Here is a 24,196-nt window from a genome sequence, read left to right on the forward strand (position 1 = left end):
TTGACATTAAACCTATTGTTAGTGATATATTTATGGAATTAATATTCATTTTCCTAGCGTATCCAAGTGTTTTCATGTTTTTGTCCGTATCCGAGTTATCTGATACAATGCTCGATATCAATACTTTAACCCTTGGGTATAACTCATCAGCCATTCTCATCCACCCTTCCAGCTTTCTCCCTTCTAGTATGATAATCATCTGTCCCCTTCCTTTCGTAAACCTCTCCATCAAGCTAACATACCACCCTTTAGCATTCCTCCTTTCTACAAAATACTCTTTATATGCAGTTTTCAGCTGACTCTTCCTTCCAATCCACAAACCAACTCACTTGCTTGGCTCCATCCAAGAAGCTTTGAAACCACGGAATTGCTTCCCCCACCAAGAACACCATTCATTTTCTTACTTCCCTTACCTTCATTGTAACCTCCTTTTGGTGGAATATTTCTTCTAGTACCAAATCCTTCACTTCTATCTTAATGTTCTTCTTCCAATTCCTTGCCCACGAGAACTCCAAATCCTCTACAGCTTCCTCTTACAGCACAGTACTTAACCAAAACATGTTTATGTTTTAACCATTCCTAATAGCCCTTGTTTAACCCCTTTCACCAACTTACAGGTTCAGTTTTCACTTGTTTTTGTTGGTTATTTAAACTCTATTAAGTTCACTCCAGCTTACTTTGTTGGATAAACCTAAGCTAAATCTCAAAGTAACAAACTAAGGGATTTGTAACCTAATTCCAGCTTGCTTAAGCCCATTCCAGCCACCTAATTAGCTGTTGTTTGGGTGGGTTCTTTATCAAACACATTCTTAAACAAAATAGGAGATAGAAAATCCCAATCCTCCCCATAAAGCTATAAATATAAAATTTGGGTTTTCTATTCCAATATCAGCCATTTACTTCCATGGTATTACAATGATGAACAGTTGAATAGTTAGTAGATTCATTAACCATTCAGCTGTTGAGGTTCAAGGTCCCGTACAGTTTTGAAACGTCACTTCTGTGAGTGTCGATTCTTCTAAGTAGAACCACTAATTCATTTTTAGAGTTCATCTAAATATGAATAGACCAACACAAGTACACAACACCGAGAATGGAACTCTAATTATGATGTGCAACTTGGAAATGTCCAAAGCAATTCAAACAGGAGTCAACTTCACCAAGTGGCCAACCATGAATAATAGATTCAACAAGTTGACTTGTACATCGTGGATTCTGAGGCAGCACGCCTGACAGGTCTGGATCTGACAGATGGCAATCATGCCGTAACGGCTACCAGCTACCGCCATCTCAGTTGTGGCAGAGACGGCCCTGATAGAGGGGACAGCGGCGGTTATGTCTGCCCCCCATAGAGGCGGTTATACCTGACTTGGCAGAGACTTGGGAGTGAGTGCACCAGGTGGTTATAAAAGACCTTCTTCCCAAAAGAAAGGAGGTACGTGATTTTTGTGCTTTCTGGTCTTGAAATCTCTTATCTTCCCTTGCCTTCTCAAGAGTATTAACTTGAGCTTCGAAGTATTCCTACCGGGTTCCTCCCTGGAAATCTCCAATCTCTTCCTTGTTTCAGGCATCTTCGACTCCGTCCGAGGCAAGGTTACTGGCAGCTAAGACCGACCGGATTGTGCATCATCATTTGGCGCCGTCTATGGGAAAGACTTCAAAAAGCCTCCCCTAACCTTTAACTCTCTTCCAAAGAAAACTTAACATTCATGGCTTCTCCCGGCAGCGACAGACGTAACATCGACCTGAATGTTGTAGGGGAACCCCCTCAGCCCGCCACTGTGTGCAACGGACAGTTCACCGTCCCCTTCTCGGCGGATGGAATCCCTAACCACAATGCGCCACGAACAGCGGCGCCTATGAATGTTCCCCTTCCCCCCTCTATTGAGACAACCTTCGCCGAACCGACTGTTATCCCTCTGGCGACCAGCCAGAACCAGCTTGATGACTTGATGCAATGCATGCGGGCCATGCAAGCCCAAATGCAGCAGTTTCAACAACAACGCCATCAGCAGCAAGTACTGCACCACATTTCTCAGTACCAGTACCAACAGCAGTTCCCCCAACTGCCTCAGAACCAGCCACAGCTCCCACCTCGGCATCCTGCTGTCAGGCAAGTCAAGCCCTCTCCTCAAGGCGGGCGCCTTCACCGAGGGGAAGCTTCCCAAGCTCAGAACCCCTCCAGAAGCCAGGCCTCATCCCCTGGCAGGAGGGAAAGACTAACTTCCCCCGCTTCACAGCTCGCCAGCGGATCGGGAACCTCCTAGCCAATCAAGTCAACACCACCTCGGCGCTCTAAGTTCGGCTCCCGCTCGCAGAGAACTAGTTCGGCGCCCTGGCCGCAGACTACCCCCAGCAGTCCGAGCCCATTGAGCTCAGCAACACCAAGGCAAACAGCGCCACTACCGGGCCTTCCAAGCAGCAGCGGAGCCGCCGAACTACCACCCGCGTCCTACCTGAGCTCTAAGGTAAAGAAGAAGCAAGCTCGGACAAGGTAAAGGTTGCTCCTATTCTTTCAGTCCCTTCCCCCCTGTCATCAGAACTCCTCGTCGTTCCCATGCCCAAAGATTTCAAACTCCCCCCATTAGACAAATATGATGGGTCCTTTGACCTCAGTGATCATGTCGATGCTTTCCAAGTCTAGATGCACCTGGCGAGGGCCAGCGAGTCCTGCATGTGTGTGGCCTTCACTACCACCTTCAGGGGAGTGGCCCGCACCTGGTATAGGAACCTGGCCCCCGGGTCGATAAGGAGCTGGACCCAGTTCGTGCAATTCTTCACCGTGCACTTTGTTACCAGCAAGCGGTGCCCCTTAACCGAGGAGAGCCTCCTCGGGATAGTCCAGAGGGAAAGAGAATCCATCCAAGGCTATATCAAACGATTCAACGACGCATGCTTGCAGATACCGCGCCTAGACCCCGCAGTACAACTCGCGGCAGCCAAGAGGGGAGTGATGCACAAGGAATTCAAATGGCACATGGTGGTCAGCCAGCCCGCGACCATAGCCAAATTCCTCAAGCCCGCGGGCAGATTCATAAGAACGGAGGAGATCAACCAAAGGACTGAGGGCGGGTTTGAAAAAAGGAAGAGGGAAGTCGAACCGCCCAACCAGGATGACAGGAGGAAGAAAGACTCAGCTCGAGGGGCGAAGCCAAGTCAACCGTTCTGAGATCCCATGGCAGATCGGGCGGACTACACGCCCTTGAACGCAAAGCGGGCTGAGATCCTGATGACGATCAAAGACGCCCCGTACGTGAAGTGGCCACCTCGTCTAAAAGGGAACCCGAATGAGAGGAATAATAACTTGTACTGCAATTTCCATAGAGACCACGGTCATAGCACCGAACATTGTAAGAATCTCTGCGACGAGATAGAGGAACTTATCCGTCGTGGGTACCTAAGAAATTTTGTACAGCATAATAATAATAATAATAATAATAATAATAAGATAGGTCAGCAGGGGGAGCACAACAGAGATGCCCCCGAGTCCAGCAGTCGGCCAGCAGAACAGTCACAGAAGCAGCCCCCGGAGAAAAGACCAATTCGGGGGACGATCCATGTGATCATTGGAGGATCGATTGTAGCAGGATGCACCACGGCAGCAGCTCAGGCATCAACCCGTGAGGCCGCCAGAGAAGAACAAAATCCCCCAAAGCGACCAAGGATGAAAGACCCCATATTCTTCACCGAAGACGATGCGCGCGGGGTTCACTACCCCCACGACGATGCCCTCGTCATAAAGGTAAAGATCAATGACTTCGAGGTCAGGCGCGTACTCGTTGACTCGGGCAGCTTGGTAGATATTCTCTTCAAAGCCGCATTCGACCTGCTTCAGTTGCAGGGAAGTGACTTGAAGCCCATGAACACTCCTTTGGTGGGCTTCAACGAAGAAGAAGTCAGGACCCTCCGGAAAGTGACAATACCTGTGGAAATTGGCACATGGCCCTGCGACCCCCTCCCCATACAATGCCATAATAGGTCAACCACGACTTCCTGGTGGTCGCGACCCCCTCCCCATACAATGCCATAATAGGTCGGCCAATCACCCATGTCCTGCGGGCGATGGTCTCCACTTATCATTTGGCGATGAAGTTCCCTACAGACTTCGATGTGGGGTAGCATGAGACGACCAACTCGAGTCCCGCAAGTGCTATGTCGCCGCCCTAAAGGGAAAGACCGAAGTGCCCGACGACCTCGAACTGAAGCGGCCTACAGAGCAAGACGAAGAACAAACTGTGCCCACAGAAGAAACAGTCGTTGTTCCGAGCTCAGCCGCAGACCCAGCTCGGACGCTTCAGATCGGTGCTTCCATCCAAGAACCCTATGATCCGAACTGGTAAGTTTCTTACTTCAAAATTTAGATATTTTCGCGTGGTCCGCGTCAGAGATGCTCGGTCTGAACCCCGACTTTATAACTCACAAGCTGAATACTGACCCTGTAGTTAGGCCCATTAGACAGAAGAAACGCAACCTAACCCCAAAACGCTGGAAGGCGGTCGATGAGGAGGTCGAAAAGCTCCTCGCAGCAGACTTCATAAGGGAAGTTCATTACCCGAGCTGGGTGGCCAACCCTGTTCTGGTAAAAAAAGGCAAACGGCAAGTGGCGCATGTGCGTTGACTACACTGACCTAAACCGAGCTTGCCCGAAAGATTGCTTCCCCCTCCCCAGGATCGACCGCCTAGCGGATGCGACCTCGGGACACGAGTTGCTAAGCTTCCTGGATGCCTACTTGGGCTACAACCAAATCAGGATGGACCCGACCAACGAGGAAAAAAACGCCTTCATAACCGAGTTCGGTCTATACTGCTACAAGGTTATGCCCTTCGGACTGAAGAATGCTAGGGCAACCTTTCAAAGGCTTGTGAATAAGTTGTTTCAACCTTTAATTGGCATAAAGATAGAATGTCATGTAGACGACATGGTCGTCAAGACACAGTTTTCGCATGAATTAATACAAGATTTGCATTCCGTCTTTCAAATACTGCGTTAATTTAGCATGAAACTAAACCCAAACAAGTGTGTCTTCGGTGTCACCTCGGGTAAGTTCTTAGGGTACATCGTCAACCGACGCAGTATTGAGGCCAACCCGGACAAAATAAAGGCCATCCTAGATATGAGACCACCACGAAAACTGAAGGAGGTTCAGAGGTTAAATGGCAGAATAGCCGCTCTGAGTTGTTTCATATCCAAATCGACAGACCGTTGCCTGCCCTTCTTCAAGGCAATGAAAAGCAAAGGGTTCGAATGGAACCCAGGATGCTAGCTCGTGTTTGACGAGCTCAAAAGATACCTCGCAAGTATCCTAATTTTGACCTGGCCCGAAGAGGGCGATGTTTTAGAACTGTACCTCTCGGCAAGCGACGAAGTGGTCAGTTCGGTACTAATAAAGGAAGTAGATCGGGTTCAACGACCCATCTATTATGTTAGTAAAGTATTGCAGGGAGCAAAGACGAGATACCCAGAGATAGAAAAGCTAGCCTATGCGCTGGTCATTGCGGCCCATAAACTCCGTCCATACTTCCAAGCCCATACCATTATCGTCCTCACCGACAAACCCTTGAGGCAAGTATTGCTCAGGCCCGAGGTCTATGGTCGATTGAAGAAGTGGGCCATCGAACTCAGTGAGTACAACCTCCAGTACAAGCCACGGATAGCTATCAAAGCCCAAGCCTTGGCGGATTTTGTTGCAGAATGCACATTCAGCTCCGAGGTCCTTAGCCCGGTTGAGCACGAGGCTCCCAGTTCGGGTGAGCTCGGTGCTCCCAGGCCGGTTGAGTCCGAGCACCGTGAGATCGCATCCAGTTTGGTATCTCTCCTGGTTAGGCCAAGCGCGAACTAGGATGAAGAGCTCTGGATCCTTCACGTAGACGGCTCCTCAAATCAGCAGGGCAGCGAAGCCGGTGTAGTTCTCTGCGGCCCAAGTGGCACGAAACTGGTGTACTCACTACGCTTCGAGTTCGCGGCATCCAATAATGAGGTGGAATACGAGGCGTTGATAGTCGGGCTAGCCTTGGCACAAGAGGTAAAAGCGAAACACATAGTTATCTACAGCGATTCCCAGCTTGTGGTCAACCAAGTTACAGACGAATACGAAGCCCACGAACCAACTATGATCGCCTACTTAGCAAAAGTAAAGGAGGCTCTGCTTAACTTCCAATCACACTTCATCAGGCAAATCCCGAGGTCAGAGAACGCTGAGGCCGATGCCCTGTCCCGGTTAGCCAGCACCAGTGACAACACCATGAGAACCATGTACATAGAGGACTTACCTCGGCCTAGCATTCTCGAGGGGGCAGAAGAGGTCGCTCTTGTCGCCCAAGCAGAGCCGAACTGGATCAATACACTCGCGAGATTCTTGTTACATGGAACCCTCCCCGCAGACCGTAATGCCGCTAGAAGGGTAGAGCGTCAGGCAGCCAAATACGTCATAATAGACGGACGGTTGTACCAAAGATCCTACACACTCCCCTACCCGCGCTGCTTGCGGCTTCCCGAAGCCGAGCTTGTACTCCACAACATTCATGAAGGCCTGTGTGGCGAACACCTGGGGGCAGGGCCCTCGCTCAAAAAGCACTACGACAAGGGTACTATTGGCAAACAATGAAAACAGACGCCGTTGAGCTAATCAGGAAATGCGATAAGTGCCAGAAGCACGCCAATATTCACCACCAGCCCGCCGCTGACCTCAAGTATCTCACCAGCCCATGGCCCTTCGCACAGTGGGGCATCGACCTACTCGGGCCATTCCCGCCAGCAACGGGAGGGAGGAAGTTCCTAGTAGTGGCGATAGATTACTTCACAAAGTGGGTTGAAGTTGAAACTCTCGTAACAATCATAGCTCGAAACATCCAGAACTTCTTCTGGAAGAACATAGTGTGCCACTTCGGGCTACCTCGGATACTGATCTCCGACAATGGCAAGCAGTTCGAAGACATCAAATTCCAAGAGTGGTGCCAAGACATGGGGATCCGGCAAAACTTCACGTCGGTCGCACACCCACAAGCAAACAGTCAGGCAGAAGTCACGAACAGAGCTATTCTTCACGGATTAAAAACAGGGCCCTCGGAGGAGCGTACGAGCTCGAGACCCTAGAGGGTAGGCAAATACCCCGAGCTTGGAACATCGTCAACCTAAGGCAATATTACCTATAAACTACCGAACGGGGCGGACTGTGAGCCGTTCCCAGAGCCTAAGGGCCAGAATGCCGAGGTAACAAAGACCTCGACACAACAAGACCCAGTCACCTCTCCAGCATGGGCTAAAGCGCCGAGCTGAGGATGACCTCGGGACCTCATCAACGCAAACTAAGTGTTAGTGCCAAGAAGAGTAGGCAGCACGAGTATGAAACCTGGGGTGCTCGTTCCAAGCCAGGCCTACTAAACTGTGTTTCCTTTACCCAGGCAGAGAACAGATCGGGCATATAGCCTTACTATGTTGACCCGCCTCAAGGAATCCCCTCGTTTCGAGGACCTAATTCTATGTAGCTCGGCAATATAATCACTTCGGCAAAAGAAGAATAGTTGCACAACACTTGAGCAGAAAAAGTACTTCATTTACTAACGTTTGCTTTACAGTGTTCAAAAAAATAAAAAATAAAAAATGATGAGCTCGCAGGCTCGATACATATCACTTCGGGCTCACAGGCCCGGTACACATCACTTCGGGACTACATCCCCCTTGCCCTCAGAAGGGACTTCGGCAACACTCGGGGGGTCAACCTCGTCGTCAAAGTCTAGATCCTCATCGGCCGCAGCAGCCATCTCCGGAGTGATACGCGAGGTGGTGATGGCACGAATATCAAGTTCGAGGTAGGAATGCCTTATCATCCACCGGCTCAATTTGAAGCCCCTCCGGTATGAGTCCACCATCAGGTCGTCGAAGCGCTCTGACGCTATATAGTCGTTGACGACCTTCACCTTGGTGTCCTCAAGGGCCTGGAAGAAGATCTCGAACTTCTCCTTGATGTCGGCCTTGAGGTATTCCACCTCGTGCTCCAGGCCCGCTTTCGAGGTCGCGAGGTGTTTCACGACGAGCCTTAGGGCGCCGTTCTCCCTTCGAAGTCTCTCCAACTCACTCCTCTGAGTCGAAGTCACGCCCTCAAGACGCTGGACCCGCTCACGAGCTAATCCCAAAGCCTCTTCAGCAGTTTGCACCTGCTCCCGAGCTTATTCCAAGGCCTCCTCGGCAGCCTATGCCCGCTTCAGGCTCCTCTCTGCTTGGATAATTAGGGCATGGATGGAGAAGTTCGCCTGCCAAGCAAGGATCAGTTCGGCAAGAAAGTAAAGAAGGAAAAAAGCACAAAGGGAAAACTTTGTCAACTTACCACCATGACATGAGACGCAGCACGTGCGCCGATGTGACCTGAAGGAAGATCGGACCATGCCGCGACCTCGCCTGGGTAAACGACCTTCTTACTCTTCCGAAGAGCACAGCTCGGAGTCAGCACACTGCCAACCCCCTCCTAGCTCCCCGAGCTGGAAAACATTGTCAGAGTTTGAGAAGCCTTTGTGGTTTCAGCTTCCCTAGCCTTTGCGACGTCAGGCTCCACTACCACTTTAGAGATAGGCCCCGCTGCCTCAGGTTCCCTGGGAGAATCCAGGTTGATGATCGGAGGATGGCCCAGGGCTTCGGACTCCACGGCCCGAGGAGACTCCATGCGAGCACGCTTGGCAACCCGCTTCCTCCTCTACATTCCATCAAGTAGGTTGGCACCGCGGGTCTTCTCTACCTCCATGATACCTGCGAAAAGAGCTCGGCATTAGTACAAAAAGACAAAAAAAAGGGGGAGGAAACTAAGTAAAGAAGCCTACCCGAACTCAGACCAGCCTGAATAAGTTTAGCTTCCGAGAGGCACTCTTCGCACTCGACCTGAGCCCATGACTGAAAGGTCTCCGCCATGTCTTTATCCAACATGACGTCGGGGTCAGGGATAGCAGCCCTCCATTAAGTAGGAAACGGCCACCCCGTAGCACATCGGACCACGAAGTAGTCCCGCTTCCACGCTGGAACCTTGTTTGGGAATTTGTGAAGAAGTATGAATCCCGGACGGGGAGACAGGTAGTAAGCCCGCCTGTGCTCGGGAAGGAAGCTCGCTTGTTTTTTTAGCATAAGAAGAGCATAAAAAAATTCTAAGTCCAAAGGAATGACATATTCGCAGCAGAGGGATATGGTCCCGACGACGTTGCGAATAGAGTTCGGGTGAAGCTGGTCGACTGAGACGCCAAAGTGGTTCAAGACTTCGACAATTAGGAGGTGAAGAGGAAGGCGCAGCCCAGCAATGAGCTGCTCCCGGAAGACCACGATCTCATCTGGACCATGCTCCCAAGGGAAGTTGCCCAAAGGTATGCTATATGCATACTCCCCGGGCAGGTTGAACTGACGAACAAGGGACCGAAGCCTCTCTAACGTCATAGTGGAGGGTCCGAACGTGTCCGGCATCCGAACCCAACGAGAAGTGGACTCTAGGCTACCCAAGGTAACTCGGGTTGAAGGCCCTACCTCGGGCTCATCCAAAAGGCTGTCAAAGGAGCCAGCCCGACCCGAGGTTTCCGCCTCAGGCCCTTCTAAGAGATTATCTAAGCTACCCGAACTACTCGAACTAGACATCGCAAAAGGAAATGAAAGGAAATTGAAAAGGCTAAGGGGACTCACCAAGGGAACGCTACCGAACTAAGGAAAGTGATGCGAGCTCAAGGAACGGTCGTTGAATATTGGCAAAGGAAAAGTGAGCAGGGACCCCACTATATATAGCCGTTGTATCCGCACATCAACGGTCGAGATCAAAGCCATCCAACGACTCTCAGGAAAATCGGTTGTATGACCCCCGAGGTGAAATCAGTTTAGCGCAAATTTTTGACGTCCGATAGTTGATAAATCGTTTGACGTCCGAGCGTGAGCTGTACACGACCCGGGCTGACTCTGGTCGAGCCGCGCTGACCCTGGTTGAGCCAAGAACATAGGCAGGTCAAACCGGGGAATCTCCAAGCTGGACTAAGCACGCCACGGAGCAAATCCACCCGTCAGTCCGTGAACTCCCCACGCCGGGTCAAGACCCCGGGCACAGGGAGTGGGGGGCAATTGATGGAGGTAGATTTGGCCCGACCCCTTGGCTGTGCGACACGTGGAAGAAACCGGGGTGACCTGGCAGGAATGTCAGCTCAGCACGGCAACACAGCACGACCATATCCCAAGAAGAGGCCCGAGCTCCCGAGTTCCCCAAGAAGAGGCCCGAGCTCCCCAAAAGGAACCCACACTTCCTAGGAGGTGAAACTCGAGCTCTCCCTAAGAATCCCAAGGTTAACAGAGAGCCCGCGAGGGGCAAGGCCCGGATTAGCCCACCTTGGGTCAATCCGAACCATATGTCGAGCTCCTCGAGACAGTAGGACACTCCCATTCGAACTCAAGACTTCACCTCGCGCACCACTCCGGCACCTCGGCTCCAGGTCACGCAACTGTGAATCCGTACCTGACAGGTCCATACTCTGAGGCAACACGCCTGACTGGTCTGGATCTGACAGATGGCAATCATGCCGTAACGGCTACCTGCTACCACCATCTCAGTTGTGGCAGAGACGGCCCTGACAGAGAGGACAATGGCGGTTATGTCTGCCCCCCACAGAGGCGGTTATACCTGACTTGGCAGAGACTTGGGAGTGAGTGCACCAGGTGGTTATAAAAAACCTTCTTCCCCAGAGAAAGGAGGTACGTGATTTTTGTGCTTTTTGGTCTTGAAATCTCTTATCTTCCCTTGCCTTCTCAAGAGTATTAACTTGAGCTTCGGAGTTTTCCCACCGGGTTCCTCCTCGGAAATCTCCAATCTCTTCCTTGTTTCAGGCATCTTCGACTCTGTGAGTTACAAGGTTACCGGCAGCTAAGACCGACCGGATTGTGCATCATCAAAAGTGATACAGCAATTTTCCCGAGTTACTGTTGACATATTTAAGGATGACTGGAGTCTAATGCTTACATTGATACATATATAGCTCGTTGTAAATTTTTGCGAGGGTGTCTCGCCCTCTGTACAGCAATTCGATACTATTTTACCACTTACCCAAAACAAAAAAAAGGCCCGCGTTGAGCCCTGATTCCCGTTAGGGGAAAAATGCTTCTGTATCAACAGGTAGAGTTTCTTTTTGATGAATGGGAATGTAAAGTCTAATTGTGCGATTTTCAGATACTCCCACCATTAAACCACAAATCGCTTGTATGGATACGCAAAATATGTATAACTCATTCGTGGAGGGGGGGAAACAAATAACCAAGAAAAAAATAAGGACAAATACAAGAAAAAAAAAAACAAGGCTTAGAACCCATGAACTCAATGGTTGAATCAATCCAACATCGGAAAACAAATGGCCTTACAAGAAAGTAAGAAACAAAAAGCATCGGCAAATGAGTGATCGAACTAACCATCCAAGATCATTCCCAAATGACATAGTATTGCTCCCCTCAGATGGAAAAAGAAACTGATACCGGGGCCCGCGCTTCATCTCCTGCCGTTGCAAATCACTGCTTACAAGCAACTGATAGTATTTCATACTCCTCCACCTGGGCCAGGAACGAAGAAGCTCCCTATTTCTACGACCCCTGTAAGCCTTCGCTTCCTCAGAGAATCGGTGGATGAGCTTGGAAGAGAATGTGAAAGCCAGAGAGCCCTCCACGAGAACAAACGCCAGTAACAAACAACCCAAAAATCGAGTCGACATGGTGACTGATCTGAAGCCAAGTGAAAACGTTAAAAAGTAAGCACCATAATTGATTGTTAGAAGTCAGTGAGAAATGGAGGGTTCAATCAAAGTGGAGAAATTATGGTTTCGGAGAGAGAAGGAGATCTAGGGTTTATTTTCCAGAAGTTACATTTTCAAATTCAAACGAACCACGAAAGCGAAGCTTTTCCTTTCTCAACTATTTTGATAGGAAGAGTAAATACATTATACACCAACCCAGCTGAGCAGAAACAGAAAGAATATCAGAGTGAGCAAAAGATGCGGGCTTTTCAGAAACACTGTTTCGAACTTTCCGACGGAGATTTCATTTGCCCGGCAACGCTATCTCGCGCGCTATGCACCTTGCGCACCCGAAAACGCAGGCGCAAAACTCGAAAACTAGAAAAGCGAGAAGGGAAGCGAGAGTAGCTGAGTAGAGAAACAGTCGCTTTTGCAGTCGCCGCAACCACTCTCCATGTAATGCGAACACGTGGCAGTAAATGTAAAACTTTCTCTATGTAATGCGAACACGTGGATTCACATTTGCCCCAAAAACGCCCTACAATATATTCCACCATATATTGAAACATCTCGTACTCAGAACTTCGGGAGATGCTCCTAATGTGTTTGTGAGGCGCAGATGTGATATCGTATTTTCTATTTTGTTTATGTACTTTAGCTAAGCCAAAGTGGCAACGACAGTAGACGGATAACCTTTTCTGTTTGGAGGAATGCGCGTGGACACCACGATGATAAAGGTGGTGGGGCTTGGTTGTTGCAGGCTACGAGACACCGGACCAAAACACTCCTATATAAGACTCCTATATAAGGATGTCAATGGGTCGGGTTAGGGTTAGTCGTATTTGGATTTAGGGTCCGGTCATAGTTTTTATTTTTTAACCCAAACTGGGTTCGGGTTTGAAATGACCTGTCTCATTGAGTCATGATATTCTAAAGTAACTCTATAACCTTAAAGTTTAAGATAGGGATGCAAACCGATCTAATTCTAATTGAATTCGAATGACTTGTATCTGAATTGATCCAACATTGTTAAGGGGAGATCCGATCAGATCTCATAAATATGGGTTTGAATTCGAACCCAATGAGACCATCATATCTTTGGATCCAACTCAATCGATCTGATTTTCTAAAAATAAATAAATAAATTATTAAAATAAAAATAATATGTAACCATTTAAATAAATAAACACAAAAAACACAAGTATCTTTTCAACTATTTTGATCATATATATACTTGTTTTTTATAACAAAAAATAAGTAATATAATAAATTTACAAAAATGTAATATAAATAATATATTTATAAATAAATAAATAACATATATGCAATGTAAGAATTCATTTTATTATACTAAACAAAAATCGGCATATATATAATATTGCATATTCATTATACTAAACAAAAATGCATATGAAATGTAAGATGTAATTTTATTAATGATGAAAATGGAATGCCAAAATTAAAATAAACCTATAAATGAAATAATGTCATAATCCAATAATAAAACTTTTATAAATAGAAATATAAATAATAGCAAAAATAAAATAGAAAAAAAATGGGCACATATCTAATGTTATATATTAATAAAAATAAATATTGGGTACATCTCAAATAATATACATTCATTATCAATGACGAAAATGTAATATAAAATTTAGTGCCAACCTACAAATCAAATTATTTTCCTTTTTGGGTTGTGGATTAGAGGTTTGGACCAAATGCATTAACCAATGATATATTAAATCTTTAAAAAATAAAAAGTACAAGTAATCAAAAGAATATATAAAAAATTATATATCTAAAATTCAAGTAATTAATATGAACAAAATTTCTCACGTGCAATGTACATGCTTAATTACTAGTATGTGTGTGTGTGTGTGTGTGTGGAACGAGAAACCCCCTCTTTCTCTTCTTGCAATAGAAGGTCAGTTGTCGTGAAGGTCCAATTTTCTCTTCCAATTGTTTTTTGTTCTCTCACCAACAATGATGTCTAGGTTCTTCAAGAGCGCTAATTTCTATAGCCCCATGTGAATCAACGGCAGATCAGTGGTGCCAAACAACAATGGCCAACTTCAATACAAGTCACAATTTCTCTAGTGCTCCTTCCTCAACGAATTGACCTAGTTGACAAACGATCTCTAGTGGAACTAGAACGACAATATAGCTTTGGAGAAGGAAAAGAAGAAGAGTCATGACTCATGGCAATGAAGAATTATCAGTGAAGAATCACAAGTGAAGAATCAATGAAGACTGAAATAGTGACGATAACTGTTCACCGGTGATGATTCTTACCTGACTTATAGAATAGGGATGGAGGGTAATATTGGGTTTAAAAAATATATATATGTCACATGTGTACAGATTTTGATAGGACACTAACAGATGCTAACGGTAGGGGTAGAGCTAGTCAATTGCCAAAAGACTTAGGGATACTCTAAGACAATATATAAACAAAAAGGGTAGATTTGTCAATTAACTAATCAATAGGGGTAGCTTAAGAAATTTGCTCTTAAAAAATACAATCGAAATATTATGGGTCAAATCAGGTCGGTATTAGGTTTGGAAATTATGCATTATTAAGATGAATTGGGTTGGATTCGAGTTGGGGCATTGGAGGGTCAGGTCTAGATTCAAGTGGACCCGCACTGATCCCAACGTAGCTTTTGGAATATTAATTTACTATCGGGGAATTGGGGATCCGTACATACACGGGAGGATTTGACAAGGAGAATTGAAATGACATTGACGAGGTGAGTTTTAAGATTCTAAAATAAGTTGGGTACTTTCTTCTTAGGTGGCAAAGAATATGGGCTTTCTAGCTATTAAGGGCAACTTTTGCCCTTAAAATCAATAAAAATAATATATTTTATATAATAATCGAAATAAGATATATTTTTTTGGAAAATATCAAATAAGGGCATTCATCTTCCTCCTCAGTAAACTTGCGTTGAGCGAGTGACGTTTGTCGTTAATAACTCATGATGAACCCTTCTCTGCTAACGTTTACGGAGAATCCACAAATTAGTTTGTCTTTGCCCTCAAATAAGCCATGATTTCGTCTTGCTGATCATGGCAAACCCTTCTCTATTAACGTTTACACAAAATCTACAAATCTCAGTCTTTGTAATCAAATAAGCAATGGGTTCATCTTGTTTCGCCATGGCAAACCTAACCCTTTATAGAGCTCAATGAAAGCTCCTCTGATCATTTTCTTGGCATGATGTAGCTTCTTTTTATTGATATTTAACTTATTCCTTCCTTCTAGTCCACCTGGTTAATCAAATCATCCCAAACTAAGTAAATGATCGCTGAGAGGGTACGACTAGGCGTCGTTAGTGGGATGTTTATCTTCACATCCGTTCCTTGGTAATTGATTACATGACCTGAAAGGGTTCTCATATTTCCTTCTTTCTCTCTTTTCATCCTAATTGATTTTCCAATCTCATATGATCTTGGAGATTATGAGAATTGCACTTGATTTCTTTCAAACTCAGCATCTCAACCATGGAGTTGTCTTGAAGATGTTCTTGCTCTGTCATGTCCTTAATAGACTCATCGTCTTCAGTCAAGAGATAGAAAAGAAAAGAGTTTTCTTTCAAGTCCCCAACAGAGTTTTCTTTCTTTCTTTGTTGTTTGAGTGTGGCTTTGAGCTAAACAAGAATTTCCATCTGTTTCTTCAGTGACTCTCCTCTCTTCATGAATTGTAGGCCATCGCTGGAGGACTTACACAGAGGCAGAGGAAGACTATCAACAACAACATTGCCCTTATTTTATATTTTCCCAAAAAAAAACCCTGTTTTGGTTATTATATAAAAATATTATTCTTTATTGATATTAAGGGCAAAAACTTGCCCTTATCTGCTATTAACCCAAGAATATGCAAGAAAAGTATTAAGATATGATCTTTGTATTAAAAACTGAGGAATAAATTAATGATTTGGTGCAATGGCTTCTTTTTTTTTCAATAATTAGGAGATTAAGAGGGTTGGGGGTTGGTTGTTTAGAGGAATGAGGGAGGAAAATCAAAAGGATGTTGAGGTTGATACAGAGATTTTACTTTTTACAAGTGTTATTCCTTTTTGTTTTCCTATCCTAGGTGATGTCGACAGTTGTCCCATGGACCATAGACTTTTTGGCTAATGAACTAATAAAGCTTTAGGAGGAATGTTAAAGGCATGTTCATCATCAACATGGTTTATTTCAATTTCCATCAATGCTTTGGTGCTCTAATGATGCAGGTACCTACACATTAAGCACAACCATTAACTTGAATTACCTCATCTTCTAAGTTATAATATTCTTTTGGCAAGTACTTCATCTTATGTACCAACCCAATAATAACTTGGTTTATTTATAGAATCACATGTGTGTCTCACTCCACCTCCCGCAAAATTATAGTTTTGATAAAGCAAATTATCAATATGACTACTATGACTATGTTTGTTTTTGTGATAAATATTTGTTGGTGTAAAAATACATCGATGGACTTCAATACTAATCGGTTTAAATTAGTGAACCCTTGTAAAGTGAAAATGCATGATTATCGATGTTATCTTTACATCGATTATCGGTGTAAAACTCTACCGTGAGTGGAATTTACATCAATTTTTGTTGTAAAATTACATTAAAAATAAACACCAACAAATACAGATTGGAAGGTCAATGAAGTTTTACACTAAAAACAAGCACAACCTACATAAAGTATGTTGATAGTGGTTAAATCCGCGGTATCTTTTTCAATGAATTGAATTCATCCCGCTTTGCTTCACAAATGGATCTCTTATTAAACCCTATTTAATTTGGGTATTATACTTCCTAGCATTCCTTGAGTTAAGTTGTAATTTGTTATCCTTGTTTTATTTTGACTATTCAAAATGTTGATTATTGTGACGAATTTTTAGTTAAAGGGGCATTTTAACTTGACAACCATTGAAACAAGTACCTGATGTAACACCTACAGTATGTTGGAAAGATCCAAAACCGTTCAAATTTTCCGGTGATAAAATACTTAAAGGCTTCTGGTGATAAAATACTTAAAGGCTTATGGTGATAAAATACCTGAAGGCCTTTGGGACTAAAATCTTTAATTGTCTAGAATGCTCAATTAGTATGTGTTTGGTTCTGTGGGTGTTTATAGATAGGTCGTTTATTTGTACTTTTTCACTTTAAGCGTTTCTTGTTTTTGTTGTTTGGTTGGGTTTCACTTTAAATGTTTTTTTACTCTCCACCTCAGATTAATGCCCATTAAAGTGGACCACATCAGCATTTAGTTTCAAGAAACGCTGAGCGTGTTGGGGGAAACAAGAATTTGATGTTTCCCCAAATGCCCCATGCACAAAAATCAAAGTGTTTCATTCTACCATTTATTTAATAAACGGTGAAACCAAACAGTTGTTTCATTTTGCTTTATATGCAATAAAGACCAACAACAATGTGGCACTGTTGTGGTGGCATTTTTTCAATAAAATCCCACGAAACTAAATACAACCTTAGAAGTACTTGAGTCGAGTCATTTTTTGATCATCAACTTACCTCTTTTTAGTCCACTATTTTTCCTCACTCTTTTACTTTTGACTTCTTGAAAAACAAAGAAATGGGCACCTTGTAGTTTTATCCATAGCTAACAATTTATCCCTTTATTTCATTGGATTTCATCTTTCCTTCATCAGTCAAGATCTCATTTACTTTATGAGAGGTTGCTACTTGCTAGAATTTAGCATGACACAATATGCAAATATCCAATTAAGGAATTGATTTTTGTCTGATATGAGGTGTTCTGAACCAATGACATAATCAGATAATTTGCCAACTAGACGAGGTCGAGGTGGAAAGATGAGGCCGCATACTAAGGTCTACAACTAGGAGAAATGTCAGAAGCCTAAGGAGTTGCTCCCCAGGTAGGCACTCCAACGCTTAAGTTAGTTGGATAGAGAAAGAGGTTGTCGGGCCAAGCAGGTTAGAATAATGCCAGTCCAAGCAGAAGAGATAGTGTCGAGATATTCAGAGAGTATTATTTCAAAAGTCCCTTACCTCGAGTGGGGAATACCTATTTATAGTTGGGTGTATATGTCATAGATGGATAGGGCTTCCAGGGTTGTTGGGATGAGGTCCTCCGTTGAGGTCATCAGGAGGTTTTATTTTCCCCGACGAAGTATGCTTCTTTGTCTGTGTAGGACACTCCTTAATTGTTCTCTTCCATTACGCATGGTGTCGACGTGACTGAAGAGAGGATAGCCATGAAGGCTGCCACGTGACATCCCTGGCAAACTCAACCATCATCCTAACAAGAATTAAGTAACAATGTAACTAAGAAGTGAAGGTAAAATGCATGTGGAAGAAAAAATTCCACTTTAAAGAGGGAAAAAATGGACAAAATAATAGATATAAAGCTAAAATATTTTATAGTCCTTATGTTGCTATGCTACACCTACTTTGGTGTGGGCATTGGGTCTCCAATGAGGGTAATGTCCAGGAGTCAGATTCACCAAAATAAATATTTTATTAAATAGATAGTTGGGTGTACGTGTATCTTTAACCAACTGGGTATAGATTATATGTCAAATTTTCACTTTGAACAAACAAGGCATGGATTTGGTGGATCTGAGTCTCGAGACATCATCACAAACTGATACCCATGTCATATTATGTTTTACATAGGTACTTGAGATAAAATGAAGAATCTGGGTATCTCTAATTAAATGGTATAATCTCTTGTGTAAATGGGAAGTGGAGATATTTGCAAATAGGCTCTATCTATTCAGCCAATATATATATAATTCCATTGGTGAAGATATTTGATATCAACATTATTTCATGGATTAATCCGCCATTCCTGTGATTGCGATTTATTTATAGAGAATTTCAATGTATGTGGTTTTGTAATGGTGAAGAGATATATATTATTAGTATTTTTTTTTGAATCATAGACTAATATAAATATGAAATTCAATTAGTTTTAATCACTACTATTTATTTTTTCCTCCATTTTTTAACCTCCCAATTATTTGATCAAGAACTGTCCAAGACCATGCCATTCCCTTTCCATCATTTGCTTGTGCTTAGCACGTACTTAGTAAAATAATTATCTTTTTCCATATTATATGTTCGTATTATATTTTATTTATTTTACTTTATTAATGAATAAATGTTACAACTTTGTAAATATTACTTTAATATTAGTAAATATATAAATTAGGTTGTAGTCATAATTAAATTAATCTAAGCCCGAGCTCAAGGTTTAAGACTTTGGGTTGGGCTTTGGTACCTTGATCTTCAACCTGACCCAACCCCCAAGTTGCACCTCTAAGAGCAATGTGGCATTTGTAATTGGACTAAACCAAATCAATTACAACCCATGCATACATTATTTTGGGTTTTAACTATTTTTAAATAAAAAAGTACTAAAAATTTTGACGGTATATTAATAGTTTTTAAGGTTGCCTGCCCTATCTTGGCCCACACCCCAAGCGTAATAATATTTGTCTAGGCCTAGGACAAGGACAAAATTGCATGTATTATTAAAAAAAAATCTAACTATATATTTATATAATTTGTTATCTAAATATATATGTATATAACTTCTAGGTGTCAAGTTTAGGGATTGCTTAGCATGGGCCCTACTTGATAGGGCTATCAATGCACTCCGGAAAGTCTAATACCCGATTCGACTCCGAATCTGATTATCCTAGATTTGGATGTTAGAACTTGCATACAATTAATAATTGGATCAAATGTTGATTTAACTCCATTCACTCCAACTAAAATCTGAGTCCAATATAAAAATGTATGTATATATGTAGTATAATTATGTATACATATAGATATTATATATAATTATATAAATTTTAGAATTGATAAATTTAATATTTTATATTTATATACACTTATTATGCATATATACTCTAAAAATAATTAGTTTTTTAAACACAATAAAATTGTTGTGAATTAAATCCAAATATGCTAAAAAAACCAACATAATAATTGGACACAAATGCGGTTCTAGAGATTTCACAATCAAATATGAATGCAGATGCAACTAGATATGCTTTGAATCCAATCTATTTCATAGCCCTACTACCAACATTATGTGTGGGCTTGGTGTAGATTTGAACTAGACCTAGTTTACTAGTTAAGAAGATAATAGTTGCTTAAGCCTAGAAATTGTAGGTCTAGACAAGTTGGGCAAATTTATAAATAATCATCCCTAAGTAGAAGGAGTCTTATGACGTTTATAATTGGGTCATTATTAGTTTCATTATTTTAATTATTTTTTTTATAATTTTTATATAAAATGCAAATGGTTTATTTTATTATATTTAATATTTGTACTTTTTGTTGTTAATATTAATTATTTTTAAATAGAATTCAAAATGTATTTTAAATTTTAATTTAGGAACTATTGATATTAATTATTTCAATAGTTTCTACATAAAAACTTGCTAAAATTTAATATTTTTATTAACTTTAGTTTATTTTTTATTAATTTTAGTTATTGGGTTTCAAATTATAATTTTCTAAAAACCAACAAATTAAATAGAATTTGGATGAGGGTAATATTCTTTATCTTTAGAATATAATAGGCTAATAATAGAAGAAGCCTATAGAAATATGCTAAAATACATCAATGATGGAAGGGGTGGGACCTATGTCATAGAATTCTCTTTCTCTCTCATTATTTGTAGGTGATTTAACTGTTTATGATATTTATATTAATTAATATTTAAGCCGATACTTGTTTACTTAAAATTTGTGGGTATGATGTAATGTGGGACTGGAATGATTGTCCCAAATCAATTTGCTTTTGGTTTATTAGATTAATGAGGAGAAGAAAGAGAAAAAAAATAAAAAGGAAAAAACATAAAAAAATAAAAAGGAAAAAGGAAAATGAGTAAATGAATTTTAAACAATTTAATGGAGTGGTTTAGAGTTAATGGAATGATTAACAAGGAGAGATAATAAAGGTATTTAAGGAGAAAGAGAAGATATAATTAATGGTGAGTTAATGAGGAGAGATGGAAGTCTTAAACACTAAAGTTGATTGCTACTTAAGTAATTTTGTTCAATTGTAAAAATAAAAATTAAAATAAATACAAAATAGATAAATGATAGGGGAGAAAGGAGAGCCATGCTGACATGACACATCTTGTTTTAGGGAAAATCTATGATGTTGAAAATATATGGTATATAAAGAGTTTTGACCAATCAAAACCCACCCATGAATTTTGATAAATAACACTTGATCCCCTACCATGTTTATGATTACAGTTTATTGGTCAGCATATATTTTCCATGACAGATTTGTATGTAAGTTTGTATTGTGAGGTTATGAAAAATAGGGGTTTAGGCATTTAAGGGCATTTTCTAAAAAATTGGGGACTTGATGTGGTTGCATACATACAAATTATAGAAAAAACAAATTGGAAATAGATAGATAGAATTGAAACTGAAGAAGGGAGGTTTTTGGTCCATCTTCATCAAAACAAGACAAGTGAGTTTGGAAGTCGCTCCTTTGGAGTAAGGTTTTGAGCTGTGTAAAGTGTGAACCTTCTATTTTCTAGAATGGAGAAGGAGAGGAATGGAGAGGGAACCAAAGGGCATTATTAAAAGGGAGAAGAGAAAGCATGATGAGTTTGTAGGTAGGTAAAATCCATGATGGGAAAAAGGGATTTGTGAAAAAATGAAGACTTCATTAAAAACAAAATATAAGAGAAGGGGGAAAAATTGAAGGGGCATCAACCTATTGAAAATGCTTATGGTCCCAAGGACTTGAACTTTTCCACTTCATAGGGATGCAAATGGACTGAATCAAATTCGATTCGGGGTATATCTGAACCCGATCCGATAATAAAAATTTTATATCTGATACAATCTGAAGATCTGATCAAATCTCACAGGTTAATTCAAATTTGAATCCATTAAGGTTGTCAGATATCCAAATCTGACCCGACCCTTTATTTTTGAAAATCTTAACAGATCATTTGATTTGGTCCAGTCCAAAAATCCAAGGAAATATCCAAATCCGATAAAGAGAATCAAATTCAAATTATTGGATCATGACCAGTTCAATTGCACCTCTACAATTTCATGGCCCTATTATTTAGCAAGGGTCCTATCATTTCCGATGTTCAATTAATATCTCTGATCCTATGAATACATTAGAAATGGACAAGGAATGTGATAATTCTTAGCAATACTCCTTTTTCAAATTTTTCATAAAAGCAAGTGGATGAGAGAGAGAGAATGAATCCCGTCATATTACTTCAACAGGCAGGGAGAAATGTTGACTAGTATCATATTCAATATTCCAAAGTCCAACTATAATGAAGAGTTCATATGATAAAATGATTGAAGTCAAAGACAAAAAAACCCAAGACAAGTGTGCCATCATATTCAATATTCCAAATTCCAACTATTATGATAAAATGATTGAAGTGAAAGACAAAAAAAACCCCAAGACAAGTGTGCGTGCGTAGAGATCGACTTCAGTGCTCACACCGTTTGTACAGCCTTTATAGCCTGGGAACATCTCATACTTATATGTTTTTTTTTTAATTTTTATTTTTTATGGAGAGAGATTCCCAATGCAAGGTTGTACAAAGCTGTGTGAACAGTGTGAGCACTGAAGCTGATTTCACATGCGTGTGATGTGCTCTTTTCTCGTTCTCTTACAAATTATAATAGCAAACAGATACCGTTTGGCAAGTCTTTCTACGCGGTCTTCTGTCTGTTTAAAAGTCCATAAGATCGAAAATTAGTCTATTCTCGTTTGATTCAGGTAAGATCTCGCCGCCAAAAGATATTGCGCCGAAAAGCCCGGAAAAGCCAAATTTGGGCTGATTTCGGGAAGCTATGATCATAGCTTCTGCCCTCTTGGAGTTTCCCCATACGTGTGTGATTTCTCACACGCATACAAATGTGAACAGTAACCCCCGATGCTAAACCCCCTCCCCAAACCCCTCTCATTTGCATACCGGACACCTATCATTCTCACTTCTCACAGGTTCTCTTCGACCTCCATCCCTTCATCCTCATATTCCTTCTTCTTCTTCTTCTTCTCCGCCGTCGCCATCCTCTTCTTTGTCTCTCTTTCGTGATTTCACTAATTATTTTTCCCCTCTTTGTAGGAGATTACAAATCAATTGGTGCTTGTTTTTCTCGCGGTCGTGGTAGTCCGTCATTCGGGTGATGGTTTGCACAGGTACAACCCCTATCCCAATATGTACTATTAGAGTTTTTTTTGGAACATCTATTGTTCCTTATGTAGGTCATTCTCAGATCTTTGTTGTTTGCTATTTATGTCGTTTGGTTACATCTCAGATCTTTGTTGTTTGCATTAGGGTTTTGGTTACATCACATATCATTCATATTTGCATTAGTTTTTTTTTTTTTTGGATCATCCATTGTTGTTTGCGTATGGATTTGTTATGAGGTGATTGATGCTTGCATTATGGTGATATCTCGGCGATTTATCCAACTTTATACATGGCAGTTTATAATTGTGTGCTAATTAGTGATTGTATTGAGATCCATGACAGTACAGTTGTATGAAATTCTTGGGATCTATTGTAATCTCATTACTTGCAGATAAAACCTTAGTTCTGTTGAGTGATTTCAGTTTCAGTGATTGAAGTGGGCACCTGCTGTTTGTTCCCAGGCCCATCTGAGCCTCATTCCTATAAATTAGCTTGCATTAACCTCCTTTTAGATATAACTAGAGAATATGAGAAAGTGAAAGAAACTAAACAACATAAAAAAGTTTAGATTGAACTTGACAAGGTATAAGCATTGAAATAATATTTAGATTAGAAAGAAAAAACTAAATTCAAAGCATAGTAGATCTTTTATTAAATAGGATATCCATACCTCTATGGTTGGATCTGTGTCTTGGAATGAAGAGTCATTTTCTATTTCCCATATCTGTTTTTGTATTTGTATCTGTACATCTTAGGTTTATACTTCTATATGTTTACTCTTTTTTTTTTTTTTAAGGTAAATAAAAGTTGTATTTACTTCTTTTAAACTGTTGCATGTTTAATTCTTCCGTATAATGTTGTGGCTTATACATTTTTTTTTTAAATTGCATTGCTTTTATTTTTAACACTTTTTTTTTAAATTTCATCGCTTTTATTTTTAACCTGAAAGTATCAGATAAAGATATTTAATGTAGGATGCTTCTTGTGGATATTTGATCTTATGGTTGGGGCTCATAATAGTAGTCTTAGGATTTAGACTTTAGATAGAAAGTAATAAGGATTTACGATTGCAGATTTTAATGTCAGAGACTGATAAGAAGTAAATGATCTTTTAGTGCTGATTGATTGGGTTATTTGAATCTTGCTTACTCAGACCTATGCTTTTGATCTTTTCCTCCATCAAGAAGGTTGTGTGGCATGAAAACACTTGAAATTAGGGTGAACCAGGTGGTTCTCTGTACTCAACATGGAAGGTATTTCCCTTACTATATCAGCTC

General features: G+C 41.6%; 1 protein-coding gene across 5 annotated transcripts in view; it reads right to left on the minus strand.

The window, feature by feature from the left end:
• The window catches only part of LOC148851375 (Eukaryotic aspartyl protease family protein), a 60,968-nt gene extending 48,665 nt beyond the window's left edge, over positions 1-12,303 (minus strand). For 2 of the 5 annotated variants that reach the window (XM_088947320.1, XM_088947319.1), the window contains exons 1-2: positions 11,858-12,127; positions 11,411-11,716 (exon numbers count right to left, since the gene is read on the minus strand). In XM_088947320.1, the coding sequence (XP_088803446.1) occupies positions 11,411-11,423 (13 nt within the window). In that variant the 5' untranslated portion in view covers positions 11,424-11,716; positions 11,858-12,127. Of the gene's footprint in view, positions 1-11,410; positions 11,717-11,857 lie in introns of all 5 variants that reach the window. The other 3 variants (XM_088947317.1, XM_088947318.1, XM_088947321.1) reach the window with 3 other exon arrangements.
• Positions 12,304-24,196: the final 11,893 nt, after the last annotated feature.

This window comes from Nelumbo lutea, chromosome 5 (assembly GCF_056320005.1).
Source record: "Nelumbo lutea isolate HS-2025 chromosome 5, American lotus-T2T, whole genome shotgun sequence".
NCBI lineage: Eukaryota > Viridiplantae > Streptophyta > Magnoliopsida > Proteales > Nelumbonaceae > Nelumbo > Nelumbo lutea.